This window comes from Hemitrygon akajei, chromosome 12 (assembly GCF_048418815.1).
Source record: "Hemitrygon akajei chromosome 12, sHemAka1.3, whole genome shotgun sequence".
Taxonomy (NCBI): domain Eukaryota; kingdom Metazoa; phylum Chordata; class Chondrichthyes; order Myliobatiformes; family Dasyatidae; genus Hemitrygon; species Hemitrygon akajei.
This window is the reverse complement of record NC_133135.1, coordinates 26,158,264-26,173,016: the sequence shown is the minus strand read 5'-3', so window position 1 is coordinate 26,173,016 and position 14,753 is coordinate 26,158,264. Positions and strand designations below refer to the sequence as shown.

General features: G+C 40.2%; 1 protein-coding gene across 1 annotated transcript in view; it reads right to left on the bottom strand.

Moving 5' to 3' along the window:
- The window catches only part of snx7 (sorting nexin 7), a 68,246-nt gene that overhangs the window by 16,284 nt on the left and 37,209 nt on the right, over positions 1-14,753 (bottom strand). Inside the window, exons 3-6 of the mRNA XM_073062743.1 lie at positions 11,886-11,996; positions 9,788-9,946; positions 8,587-8,785; positions 1,258-1,457 (exon numbers count right to left, since the gene is read on the bottom strand). Coding sequence (XP_072918844.1) covers positions 1,258-1,457; positions 8,587-8,785; positions 9,788-9,946; positions 11,886-11,996 — 669 coding nt within the window. The remainder of the gene's footprint in view (positions 1-1,257; positions 1,458-8,586; positions 8,786-9,787; positions 9,947-11,885; positions 11,997-14,753) is intronic.

Genomic DNA, 14,753 nt, shown 5'->3' with positions numbered 1-14,753 from the left:
AGTTCTGTTCCTGAGTCCGTATTTAAGTCGGATCTGTACGTACGTCGGAACAAGTACATCCAGTATTATTTAGCATCAGTCAAACGTTTGTCTTAGTATATAGTATATATTTTACCTTTCTATGCATATAAAACACTTAAGAAACTTATATATTCCAATAATTAAACCACTGTGTTGCTTAGTAATAACTGTAGCTTTCATTGGGGCAGGGCCTTTCAAATGCTCCATTATTCTCACTTTATCCGTTATCCTTTAAAATTGTTCCAATCGTTGACCAACTGTAGCCTAACGCTTTTCTAATGACCGATGGCGTTTTACCTCTTTCCAAACGCTTTATTATTTCCACTTTATGTTCAATCATGAACGCTTCCCGTCAATGGAACAGAAACACTGCGGGCGTCGGGTCCCGACCTCCGCCGGCTCCCGAGGTCTGCTGGGTCCTAAGGACCACCGCACTGAGATAGGCTGAATGGGACAAGCGAGGGCTGTGCTGGGTTTGTGTATTTGATCATCCACAATATTCCGCGTGGGAATTTAAACTGGAGGAGGCAGTGTTTTTTTTTACGAGGTCGAGTTGCGAGCTCGATATCAACCTGGCACGTATGGTACAGGAGTCACTGGATCGACATCAACCCAGCACGGAAACCTCCATTCTCCAGCCCGGCGCTGATCTCACTGCGTCACCAGCCGACCGGAACGGGGGGGGGGGGGGGGGGGGGGGGGGGCGGGGTCAGGGTGAACCTTACTAAGAAAATTTTAAGCCAAATACAAAGTTAAGCACTCAACAGTGTCAACGGCAACGACTTAAAATGGCAGACAGCGTCGAGATCCGACTTAAAATGGCGGACGGCATTCTCCTTCCTCGGTTCGTAAGTACGAGTTGTCCGCGCGTTCATAACTTGGGGACTATCTGTATATTATATTGCATATTATATAGTGTTGAATGTGACAATAAGGGTAATATTTGTAACAAAAGTTTGCACATAAACTCTCTCATGTTACCATAATTACAAACTTTTCCTCTAGATAACAACAAACTGAGGCAACTTATTTTATATAATTTGTACAGATGTAAAATTAAAGTTTTTGTTACATTTGTACAGATGAGAAACTGTCCATTTTTGCAATAACTCAATTTGCCATTTGTTCTAAAATGTTAAACATGCTCTAGCTTCAACTATTGACTGAAATAAAACTTAGTGAACTTAATTTCAACCACAGCTTTCCCCACCAATTTCTTCTATTTTAAAAACTCACCTTCAGAGTTTCATCACATAAAATATATTCATGCACAGCAGGAAGAAAATTCTCTGAGATGCCCACAGTAAGACCTTCAGTAGCTTTGCAACAGCTGTCAATGGAACTGGCTATTCCAGTTAGAGGCTCAGCTAGCTCCTTTTCATATCCGGACCACAGAGTATAAACTGGACTATATTCTTTCATCGCAGCTGAATATTCTTTACATCCAATAAAATTAGAAAGCAATTGTTAATTCAATCTTATATTTCATCTGACATGATTATCATAGAGAAATAAATATGCAAAATCAAAATTACATTAGATAGAAGATTGAGGAACAAATACAACTAATAATTCAATGATACCATTGGCAGTTAAAATAGTTAACAGGTAAATGTGTCAATTTGGCATTTGATTTAGAAACTTGTCATCTTTCCATTCACCTTTGATTTTAAAAAAAAGGACATACCATTTCATAGGCTAATGCAGAAATCCATGTTACTATCCCTAATCAGTACCTGTCCATCATACTTATAATTCAAATACCAACTCTAACCGGTCACTTGGAATAGCTTTCAATAACTTACCCCCTACTGATGTCAGGCTCATTGGCTTATTCTTAAAGCCTTTCTTAAACAACAGAATAACATTAGCTGTCCTCCAATTCTCCAGCACCTCATCTATAGCTCAGGATGTTTTAAATATCTTTGCTAGGGTTCCTGAAACTTCTGCACTAGCCTCCCACAGGGTCTGAGGGAATACCTTGCAACAGCCTGGAGATTTATCACAACAGCAAACACCTCCCCCTCTGTCATCTGTAGAGTACACGAACTTGCTGTAGTCCTTTCACCTTGTCTGCCAGAGTAAACCTGTGCCTTCTTTTATCCCTCCGGATTTCTTTCATAAGGGTTCTCTTGCATTTCTTATACTCAAGTACGTCATTTGTTCCACCTGCCAATTCTTGCTATGCACCTCCTTTTTTTCCAACCAGGGCTTCGATATCTCTCGAAAACCAAGGTTGCCTAAGCCTGTTATCCTTGCCTTTTATTCTGAGAGGAACATGCAAACTCTGTAATCTCAAAATTTCACCTCTGAAAGCCTCCCATTTATCAAGTAAACTTTTGCCAGAAAACAACCTATCTCAATCCACACTTGCAGATCCTTTCTGATACCATCAAAATTGGCCTTTCTCCAACTTAGAAACTCAACCCGACTACCAGACCCATCCTTTTACCTTGAAACTAATGGCATCTTGATCACCAGATGCAAAGTGTTCCCCTACACAACCTACTGTCACCTGTCCTGATAGGAGGTCTCTCTAGTTGGGACATTCTCTCTAGTTGGGACTTCTAGGTGTTGATTAAAGAAACTTCCTTGACAAACTGACAAACCCTTGCCCACTTGACCCTTTTACAGTATGGTAGTCTCAGTCAATATGTTGAAAGTTAAAATCACCTCTGACAGAAGCTTAAGTTTCTTGCAATGGTCTGTGATGTCTCTACAAATTTGCTCCTCTAAATCATGCAGACTTTTGGGTGGTCTATAATATAATCTCATTAATGTGGCCATACCTTTCTTATTCCTCAGTTCCCCCCCAAAAGCCTCACTAGATAAGTTCTTCAGTCTGAGCACTGCTGTGACATTTTCCCTGACTAGCAATGCCACCACTCCCTCTCTAATCCCTGTCACTGTCATGCTGAAAATAATGGACCGCCTCCACCATCCTCCCCCCCCCCGCCTAGAACATTGAGCTACCAGTCCTGCCATTACTGCAACTAAGTCTCACTAATGGCTACAATGTCATAATTCCATGTGCCGATCCATGTCCTAAGCTCATCCAACCTTCCTACAATACTCTTTGCATTGAAATGTACACAACTCAGAACATTAGTCTCATCATGCTAAATCTTTTGGTTCCTGACCTTGTAAGTAGGCTTGACAAAATCATTCTCCACAACTACTCCACTATCTGGTTCCCAACCCCCTGCTACTCTAGTTTAAATCCCTCCATGCAGTCCCCCTCCAGTTCAGATGCAAACTGTCCCTTCTGTACAGGAGCACCTTCCCTATAATGATCCAAAAATCTGAAGCCCTCTCTCCTACAGCAAATGCTTAGCCATGTGTTAAACTTTATGATTTTCCTGTTTCTGGCCTCACTAGCATGTGGCAGAGGTAGCAATCCTGAGATCACAATCCTGGAGGTCCTGTCCTTTAACTTAACACCTAACTACCTCTAAATTCCTTAGTGACGTGAGGGGTACCAGGGGATTGGAGAAAGCCACTATTATTCAACTGTTTAAAAAAGGTTCTAAACAGAAACCACAAAGTCATAGGCTAGTGAGTCTGACTTCAGTTGTGGGAAAGTTATTGGAAGGTATTCTTACAGACCTGAAATATAAGTATTTGGGTAGACAGGAACTGTTGTCTACATGGACTTTAGTAAGGCATTTGACAAGGTCCCACATGGGAGGCTGGTCAAGAAAGTTCAGTCATTCTGCATTCAGGATGATGTATTAAATTGAATTAGCTACAAGCTTTGTGGGTGTAGTCAGAGAGTGCTAGTGGAAGGTTGCCTTTCTGACTGGAGGCCTGTGACTAGTGGTGTGCCACAGGAATTGGTTCTGTGTCCTTTGTTGTTTGTCACCTATATCAATGATCTGGATGATAACATGATTAACTGGATCAGCAAATTTGCGGATGATACCAAAATTGAGGGTGTAGTGGACAGTGACGAAGGCAACTATGGCTTGCAGAGGGATCTCCACCAGCACGAAAAATGGCCGAACTTAACGCCCACATGTGCGAGGTTTTGCACTTCGGTAGGATCAGCCAGGGTAGGTCTTGCACAGTGATCAGTGGGGCACTGAGGAGAACAAAGGGATCTAGGAACACAAGCACAGAATTCATTGAAAGTGATGTTACATGTAGATCGGTTCGTAAAGGAAGCTTTTGGCACATTGGCCTTCAAAAGTCAATGCACTGAGTACAGGAGATGGGATGTTATGCTGAAGTTATACAAGATGTTGGTGAGGCCTAATTTGGAAGATTGTGTGCTGTTTTGGTCACCTGCCTACAGGAAAGATGTAAACGAGGTTGAAAGAGTACAAAGAAAATTTTCAATGATGTTGCCGGGTTTGGAGAACCCGAGTTATGACGAAAGATTGAACAGGGTACGACTATATAGCTTAAAATGTAGAAGATTTGAGAGGGGAGTTGATAAGGTATACAAAATTATGAAGAGTACAGATAGGGTAAATGCAAGCAGGCTTTTTCCACTGAGGATCGGCGGGACTACCAGAGGTCATGGCTTACAGGTGAAAGGTGAGAAGTTCAAGGGAAACATGAGGGGAAACTTCTTTACTCAGAGGGTCAAGAGAGTGTGGAATGAACTGCCAGCACGAGTGGTGCATACGAGCTCAATTTTAACGTATGATTGGATAGTTACATGGATAGTAGAGGTATGGAGGGTTATGGTCTTGGCGCAAGTCAAAGGGTGCAGGCAGATTAAATGGTTTCGGCATTGACTAGATGTGCCGGAGGGCCTGTTTCTGTGCTGTACCTCACTATGCACAACCTTGTCACCAATTCTACACATCACTGGACCACAAGCTTTCCCTCGCATTTAAAAATGCTGTGGACTTGATGTGAGACGTCCCTGACCCTGGCTCCTGATAGGCAAAAAACCATCTGGGAATCTTAAAAACGCGAACACGAGAAAATCCCCAGATGCTGGAAATTCAAGCAAGAAACACAAAATGCTGGTGGAACGCAGCAGGCCAGGTAGCATCTATAGAAAGAAGTACAGTCAACGTTTCGGGTCGAGACCCTTCATCAGGACTAATGGAAAAAAGAGATAATAAGAGATTTGAAAGTGGGAGGGGGAGGGATGAAGCTAACAGCTGGGAAGTTGATTGGCAAAAGGGATACAATGCTGGAGAAGGGGAAGTATCATAGGACGGAAGGCCTTGGAAGAAAGAAAGGGGGAGGAGAGCACCAGAGGAATATGGAGAACAGGCAAGGAGATATTGACAGAGGAAAGGAGAGAAAAAAAATTAAAAATTAGGGATGGGGTAAGAAGGGGAGGAGGGGCATTAACAGAAGTTAGAGAAATCATTGTTCGTGCCCTCAAGTTGGAGGTTACCCAGATGGAATATAAAGTGTTGTTCCTCCAACCTGGGTGAGGATTCATCTCCACAGTAGAGGAGGCCACAGATTGACATATCAGAATGGGAATGGGACGTGGGAATCTTGTTCTCATTCACAGCCCTTCTTTCTGATCAATGAATCCCCTATCACTGCAATTGGCTTCCTCTCCCCCCTTCCCTTCTGAGCCACAGAGCCTGGTTCAGTGCCAGAGACTTGCTCATTGCTGCTTCCCCCCGTAAGTTGTCCATCCCAACAGCATCCAAAGCAGTATACTTATTATTGAGGGGAACAGCCATAGGGGTACTCTGTACTGGCTGCCTATTACCTTTCCCTCTCCTGACGGTCATCAAGGCACCTGCCTCCTACAACTTTGGGGTACCTACCTCCATTTATCATCTCGACATTCCCCAGAATGAGCCATAGCTCATCATGCTGCAGCTCCAGTTTCTTAATATGGTCTCTAAGGAGCTGCAACTTGGTGCAGAGACTGGATGCCTCCCAAAGTTCCCACATCTCACACAAAGAACACAGCACTAACTCTGCACCTATTCTCAGTGCACTAGCTATGTAACACCAGAAAAAAAAACTTACTAGAAACTGCATCTGTGTTTACCCATGTCTAAGACAGACCACTACCCCACTCTGTTTACACCTCCTTTCTTTTTATTGGCTCAATGACTCACTCCCGACGAGACCTGCAGGTTTCAGATGACTTCCACCCTGCACGATCTCACTCTTACTCGCTACTTCAAACAATGGAGAAGATGTTTCCTATAGTGGGCGAGTCTTGGGACCAGAGGGCACAGCCTCAGAAGAGAGGGACATCCATTTAGAAAAGAGATGAAGAGGAATTTCTTTTGACAGAGGGTAGAAATTCAATGGAAGTTATTGCCATGGAGAGTTGTGGAGGCAAGTATTAATTATATAAAGTGAAGGTTGGTAGGTTCTTGATTAGTCAGAGCGTCAAAGGTTACAGGGAGAAGGCAGGAGAATGGAATTGAGAGGAATAATAAATTAGCCATGATAGAATGGTATAGCAGACTCGATGGGCCAAATGGTCTAATTATGCTGTTACATCTTAAGGTTTTATAGCAGTGAGCCAAATGCAATGACTTCAGAAAAACACCACACTCAGAAAACAGAAGGGACTAAATTTAAAATAAGTTAATATTTCAATAAGAGGGCAATAAATGATAATGAACACATACAAAATGCTTGTGTATCTCAGCAAGTCAGGTAGCATCATGGAGAGCTGACGTTTTGGGTTGAGACCCTTCACCAGTTCTGGAAAGGAAAGGGCATCTGGATCTTATACTTCCTGAACAACAAACTGCAATCAGTAAGGATGGGCAGCAACACCTTCAGTGATTATTTTCAGCATTGGTGCCCCACAACGCTGTGTTCTCAGCTCCCTATACATTCATGACTTTGTGGCCAAATTCTGCTCTAACTCCATCTACAGTTTGCAGATGGTACCACCACATTGGACTGTATTTCAAATAATGAGTCAAAAGATAGAGAGCAAGAGACATGGTGTCATAGAAACTACTTTTCCTTCAAAGTCAGCAAAACAAGAGATGGTCATTGACTTCAGGAAAGGGGCATTAGGCATGCTCCTGTCTATATCAACATTACTGAGTCTGACAGCTTCAAGTTCCTAGGAATGATTACCAATTAATGCCCTGGACGATGTAGTCACCATAGCCAAGGATGTTAATCAGCATCACGACCTCCTCAGGGGATTAAAGGAATTTAAAACATCCCCCTCTGACATTCACCAATTTGTATTCAATCCACCACGGAGGGCATTTTGTTTGGATGCATCACAGTTTGGTTTGGCAAATGCTCTGTCTGTGATCACAATGAATTGTGAGGAGTTGTGGGCACAACTCAACACAAGCAGAGAAACTAGCATATCCTCCATGAACTCTGTCTACACTTCTCGTTGCCTTAGAAAAGCAACCAGCAATCAAAGAATCCAACAACCCTGGAAATTCCCTCTCCCCCCCCCCCCCCCCCCATTAGGCAGAAGATACAAAGGCCTGAAAAACCCAGCACCAGGTTCAAGGACAGCTTCTTATAACAAGATCCTGCTTTTATGAGACTACTGAATGATTTCCTAGTATGATAAAAATGGACTGTTGACCTCAATCTTTGTTGTGACCTTGTACCTTACTATAAATCTGCACTGCCTTTCTCTGTCACTGTCACACATTATTCTGCTGTTTTCATTAGAACTACCTCAATGCATTGCTGTAATTAATTAATCTGTATAAATGATATTTTCACTGTACCTTGGCAAATGTGACAATGATAAATCAATTTACACCCAAGACGTGTGGATTGATAATTGTCCATTGAAACTGCACCTGATACATAGCATTTGGCTCCAAGGGTAGTCAAGCTGAAGGGTGGTAGTGGGGACAAGCTCCCACTGCTAAACAAATGCTCTTCACGGCATGCATCTCAAACAACCTCTGACAACCAAGTCCAACTCCTGGCCTTCATGTGTGGCAGAGTTCTTATGCCCGGCAGAGCTCTTCTCACTGACCGGAGAAGGGCAAAGGCAGGCTACTGGTACCTTAAAACCAGTTGCTCCGGGCAGATGGGGCTTGTTAACCACGGATAGTAGCTCATCTAGGAGAGGGAAAACTCCGATTTCAAACCTCCGCTGCCTTTCACGGGAAAGGCTTTGGAAGCAAACCCTGAGGAAAAATCCAGAGTTGGAGTCCCGAAGGCAGCTGACTGCTGTACCCAGCACGGGCACGGCAACTCCTGTGTTGCTGCTGGCACCAAACTGTATCGACTTTCATCGTTCCTTTGGACCTGTCATCGGCATGGAGAGGGGGGCAACAGATGGATCTCCATATCAACTCTGTCCTGGCTTGCGCTCCGGAGAAGCCACTCCCAGTGACTACCAGAGGCGCAGTACCCATGGTCGACCACGACCGACGGAGGCCACACAGTGTAATTTAAGGGGAGTTAATGGGAATGGAGAAGAACAAAAGTGGTATTAGTGTCAATGGGTGCTTGATGGCTTATTTGGGCTGATCATGCAAAAAATGTAACTTGCATGAAAAAGTACATAGTCAACCTGATCTATGCAGGTAATTATGTCATACTAATAAGGAGGAAGTATTAAAGTTCTGTGATATAATTAATTTTCTTCATTTAATTTCCAGGAAACGGCAATGAACTTACCTTTCAATTCCTTTACAATTCTTTGGTTGATTCTATCCAATCTTCCTATTTTCTGATGGAAAACGTCAGCATACTCATACATTGCAGTGAATTCATCAGGTCTATTCTTAATACTCTTAACTGAGCTAGCAACAGCCCGAAATGTTTCTTCCATTTTACTGATGAATGCTGAACTAATCTTCTTTTCAGAGGCCAGGTCCTGCATTAAAAAAAATAAAAACAATTGAATAAACCAACAGGAAATAATTATATACTCAATATGTAAAGAATAAATAAAGCAACAGAAAAATTAAGGGCACCTGAACCATGTGGGATATTAAACTATAAGGCAAATCATTTTTACCATTTTTGACCATGCAGAAGAACTTTAGCCTTAGAGCAATGTGTCAACGTGTCTACCTCAGATGACAACTCTAGCATTTGAAAGGATCACAGGAAAGCCAGAAATGAATTTCACTTAATAAATCTCAGTTACTAAAATAGGTCCAAAGGTGAAAATCTAGGCAATGTTGTGGTTATTCAAAGTATTATAAAATACCAAAGCATTAGATGATGGCAGTGAAGACTAGTGCAGTTGTACACGAAGGGAACCTGAAGTTATATATGTGGATCATTGTGTGGGGGGGTGTTGGGGGAATAGTTCAGATTTCTAAAGAGTTTCTGTACCCACAGTTGTGCATGTGGAAGACAGGCACACTGATTGTACAGTGAACTCTGACTTCCAAATACCTGCTGTAAATGAAAGCAGAAACAATTACCGAGTATGGCAGAATCACTTCGGATGAAAGTGGCATAGTGCATTCCTAAAGAGCAGTGCCGCAGTTTTCTGAACTATTTGAGAATTCATAGGGAGCAGAAAAATTTCCAAGTTTTAGATTCATATTCTAAGTTGTGTTGCTGGTATAACTGGACATCTTACTAATCCAAAAACTATTAACATTTCATTGAAGAGAAATTAATTGCAGAAGAGAAATTTATGAATTCCAAACAGACCTCAAAAATAAATTAATGATTTTTAGAAACAATTGCATTTGGTAGGTTATAATTCAAATATATGTCAAAATACACGATGAAAAAATGCCCTTAACTGCATTTATAATAACTTATAAAAATCTACATCCATAAATAAATCTGTTGAAGCACACAGGACATTTCCTAGTTTTGCTATTATAATGGATAACTGAATAGATTTTGCACCTGCCTGAACAGTTAGAAATAATTTGAAGTCTTCATTAAAAGACAGTGTAGGATGGTCAGCAATTCTATTTAAAAACTTATGTAGTGCCTTCCGGCGCATCGCTATGAAATCTTCATTAAATCGTTCCACCATCCCCCTTACTGCAAATTTCTCTGGCAATGTCTAAGTAGAAAGAGAAAATTAAAAATGGTTAGATTAGCGTAACAGTACCCAACAAAAATAAATTGCTACACCGTAAGAGTTCTATTTTAACACTTAACTCCATACTAATAGAACAATTTAAAATATTGATGCAAACCTTACAACTAAAAGCACCTCTGTAAATGATTTTAATTTATGGAAATGACTGCTATCTTAATAATAAAAAGAGCTGAAATACAGTATATTTACTACAGAAAAGCTCTAAAATTAATAACTGGACATTTCTGTTATTCATTTTATATTATCAATGATCTCAACTCCAATTTCAAATAGCATACTGATAATGACTGTCAAGGCACAAATGAATGATGGCCACTTTCACCCATTAAACCATTCTCCATAAACCACAACCAGCTAATTCTATGCCCTGAAAGTGAGAATTTGGGTACATTTTCTGAAAATCTACCTGCCATACATGCCAATAGATTTTTTATTATTATTATTATTATTATTATTATTATAGCAATCATGATCATGAAATGAGCAAACTCCAAGAATAACCAAAGGGTTATGCTTGATTGAAAGGCATAAAAATTGTACAATTATACTTTTCATAGTTAAGAACTGTTATTTGTGATGGATTCCACCACAGCAAGGAGTGCAAATGACACATGACTCAAACAGTGAAGCAACTAGAGTAGAAATAAAGTTCATGCTCTACACAATAAACTGTCATGCTAAGCACTTTTTTTCCAACAACAAACCTGCTGGGCACTTCCACTGGTGACAACTGTGGTATTAAGCTGGCTTTCCACTTCAGAATTCCTGCTTGTATTCAAGTATCACAAAACATTTCAATGTCAAAAAGATAAATACAGAGCAAATATGCAAAGAGCCTTACACTTCTGACAAAACAGAACAAGGATTAAGGACCGTGCTCCAAAAACTGCACATTCTGTAATTCTTATTCTCGCACGTTTTATTATCAAAAACCAAAAGCTCAACAGACAATTCTATTGTACACAGACATAATCCACAAGATAGTCTATATTTAACTGCTGAAGAAACATGAAATGTAATGTTAATGCAGAAATATCAAAATTAATATAGCAACCAAGGCTCCGTGTACTTCAGAGCTATGAGGGAAGTAATGCTCTGGAGAAACTGTGAGTATCTCTACTATTTAGTGTTTTATTGGCTGCCATCTTACTCCACCTCAGTTATTTGTGTTACATTAATTTGTTTGCTGCGATTCCCCTTTACCTTTAGCCTAGTTATTTGCTACTTATGCTTCTACCAATAATTACCTATAACCATGCTATATTTGTGTTCACTTAATGACTGTGTTTTTCTAGCAATTCACTCTTTTCTCTCTAAAAACATTCTCCCAGCAGTGCAACACAGATATAAACTAAAGCAGTCATGGGAAGTGCCAGCACATGACAGATGTGCATGTCCACATTGATCCTCAAACTCATTGCAAGTTTAGGTTATATCTTTGAGTACAGGGATCTATATAATGCACTGCAATCTACAAGACGAGTTAAAAAAAATGGAGCCAAGTTATTGATTTTGTAGGGTGGTTAGAAGGTAGGAAGGCAAATATGTCACGTGTAATAGATATTAGCTTACCTTTAAAAAAAAAGTTCCATGATCATATGCCAAAGAATTTGTATAGATCAAATTTGACACCAGAGATTTGATTCTAGGACATAACCACAACAAAGCATACCTATTGTAAATATGGAAGTGACTCCATGGATCTGATTGAAGAAACTAGGCTGTAAATCAATCCAATTGCTCTCATGTTCAATACACATAGCTCAACTGATATAGACAAAAAATAAACCATACCAACATGTATTCAAAGGTAAGACTTTAATATTAAGGAAATATTTTGGAAGTCATTTAAATATAGACTAAAATACTACAGAAAAGTTCTCAAAAATGATTCACTTACAGGAAGAATCAAAGTCGAATGTGCTTGTTCAAGTTGGTCTTTTAGCCAAAAGAAATCTTGGTAACGTCTACGAACCTCATACTCACTGGAGTCAAATTCACTGCGTGTGGTCTATAAACAAACAGGGTTAAATACATAGAGCATCAGTACAGGTCATCTTGAAGCAGTAAAATACAAACACTATACATTGTAGAATATAATTGTTGGGTGATATAACAGATATCCACATTTATTTTAGTTTTAACAGGTGCATCTATTGTGAAGGGACAGTCATGGTCTAAGATAATAACATCATGCCTATCAAAATGCTAAGCACCCAAAAATGAATGATAAATCAGGAAATTCCATTAAAGTCGCTTTAGCTTAGAACTCTACTGACTCAAAATCGTTATATATTTCATTTTAGATATATGATATACAATATATGACTAGGATTCTTGTTAATACTAATGAGATAGTATCTACTGGTGTCATTAAATCAATGAACCAGATGAAGAGTAAGATAAGATTGAAGGATGCATTGTTTTCAGGATAAATGGTGGAACTGACTTCCTAAGTTAGAGGGCAATAAATGCAAACATTTATTGATATTCTCTACCTTGGCATAGATACGCCATTCATTCAACATGCTAATAGAATCAAGGAAGGTGGTGATAGTGCTGAAGTGAATGACCAACCAAAATCTTCATGAACTGGCTGGCCTATCCCTGTTGTTTTTGTAGGTTGTACCAACTACAGAGAAGAGTTTAGAGTATCCTGTGAAATGAAATGTAAATTAAGCATGTGCATGGAATTCAGTGTGAATTCCAGTTGGGATTTAAAATACCAAGATAAATACCATGTTGGAGGATAAGATTTTAATGTGGATAGATGTTTAGTTAACAGGAAATGGAAAGTAGACATTAATGAATTTATTTTCTGGTTGACAAGATTTAATGAAGGATATGCGTGTGGTGTCAGTATTGGCAGAATTAAAGGTATTTGCCAATTTCAAAGTTAGCAACCTTTTTATATATTCACAACTTATTATCTGCCAAATATATGGATGGGTTAAACTGGCCAAGGAAAATAGTAAAATTGCCCACTTTGGCAGAAAATTCAAAATACATTATTCTAACGGCGAGAGATTGCTGAGCCTAGAAATGGAACAAGATCTGTGCCCCTACTGCTTAATTTATAAAAGGCTAGTGTCCAGGCAAAACAATTAAGAAAGCTAACAATATAATTATTTATTGCTAGAGGAAATGAATAGATGTATTCAATTATACAAAGCATTAGTGAGAATACGTATACTTATTAGTTTCCCTAGGTAAAGGGATACCACCTTTGCTGTCTCTACCATGTTACAAGGCCTTTAACATTTTCCGTGAGAACTCTTCTAATTCTTCTCAACTCTTCGGAATGCAGATCAAGTCCATCCATTCTCTGTTCATACGTAGCTAGTACCTCGCTAGAGAATCTTCATTACAGTGCCTCTACTGGGATTACATTCTTCCTTAACTAAGAAGCCAAAATGTGCACAATACTATATCACAACAAGGACCTATAAAGTTGTCTCATTTGACTTCTTTACTCCTGTAATCAGATCCCCTAACAATCTATGCCGGCCAATATGCGCATAAATGCTTATCTTAGAACTAGATTCCAAGGAGACCAAGCTTTTCTTCTCGCTTTCTTTCTGCAAAGCAGCTATTAAGAAATCACTTCTGGGTGATTCTAGAAAATCCTACTACTTCCAGGAGCACCTTGGGAATGGCAACCTTGAGTAGCGCAGCTCAATGGATACGATTAAATATTCCTGGTTCCTCCTGATACAGCTGAGAATTACAACTGCTTCCAAGGTCTTTACAATTAACAAAAATGTCTTAATGAAACTGAACAATGTATTGCTGTTTAAAACCGACAGAAACAATGTCAAATGCGGCCGTATTTCTCGTCAGACTCCTTGGAGAAAACGTGGCTGCCGATCAGGTACGTTTAAGAAATGGGGTTTTCGACTTCAATACTGATATCTTACTAACAAACATACAGTCTCCAGTAAATAAAATTGAAGATCTCAGAGCCAGGGTGTGCTGTATCAGAGGGACATTAGGACCACTTGTCCCTTGTTTCACAGAATCCTGGTTAACCACTTCTATACCAGACGCAACAATTCAGATTCACGTTTACTACACAACATCAGGATAAGACTGTCGAGTCTCTCAAAAACAGAGGTGGAGGTATATGCCTCATGATCAACTCGTTTTGGTGCACTAATATATCAGAGATGCCCCATTTCTGCTCACCAGACCTGGAATATCTCACAATTAAGTACCATCTATTTTACCTGCCGCGGGAGATTTCTATGATCATTTTGGTAGCGGTGCACATTCCACCTCAGGCCAAAGTCATACAGGCTCTGGATGATCTAAACAATGGGATCAACATGCACGAAGCAGCACAGCCTGACGCCTTCATCATCGCTTTGGTGGGGGGGGGGGGGGGGTGGTTTAACCAGTCCGGTTTGAAAAAGTCACTAATTACCATCAACAAATCACTTGTAGTACCAGAGGGAACAACACACTGGACTCCTGTTACACTAAGATCAACAGTGCTTACCATGCTATTCCACGCCCACAGTTCACAAAGACTGATCATCTGGCTGTAGTTCTACTCTCTGAGTATCGGCAGAGACTGAAAACCGCAGGATCAATAGCGAGGAACAAGGAGGTATAGACAAGGGAAGCACTGGAGCACTTACAGGACTGCTTTAAATCGGTGAACTGGACTTTGGTCAGTGATTCATCTTCAAATCTGGATGAGTATGCTACAGTTATTACCAACTTCATTAAAACCTGTGCGGATGAGTGTTTGCCTACAAAATCTTGA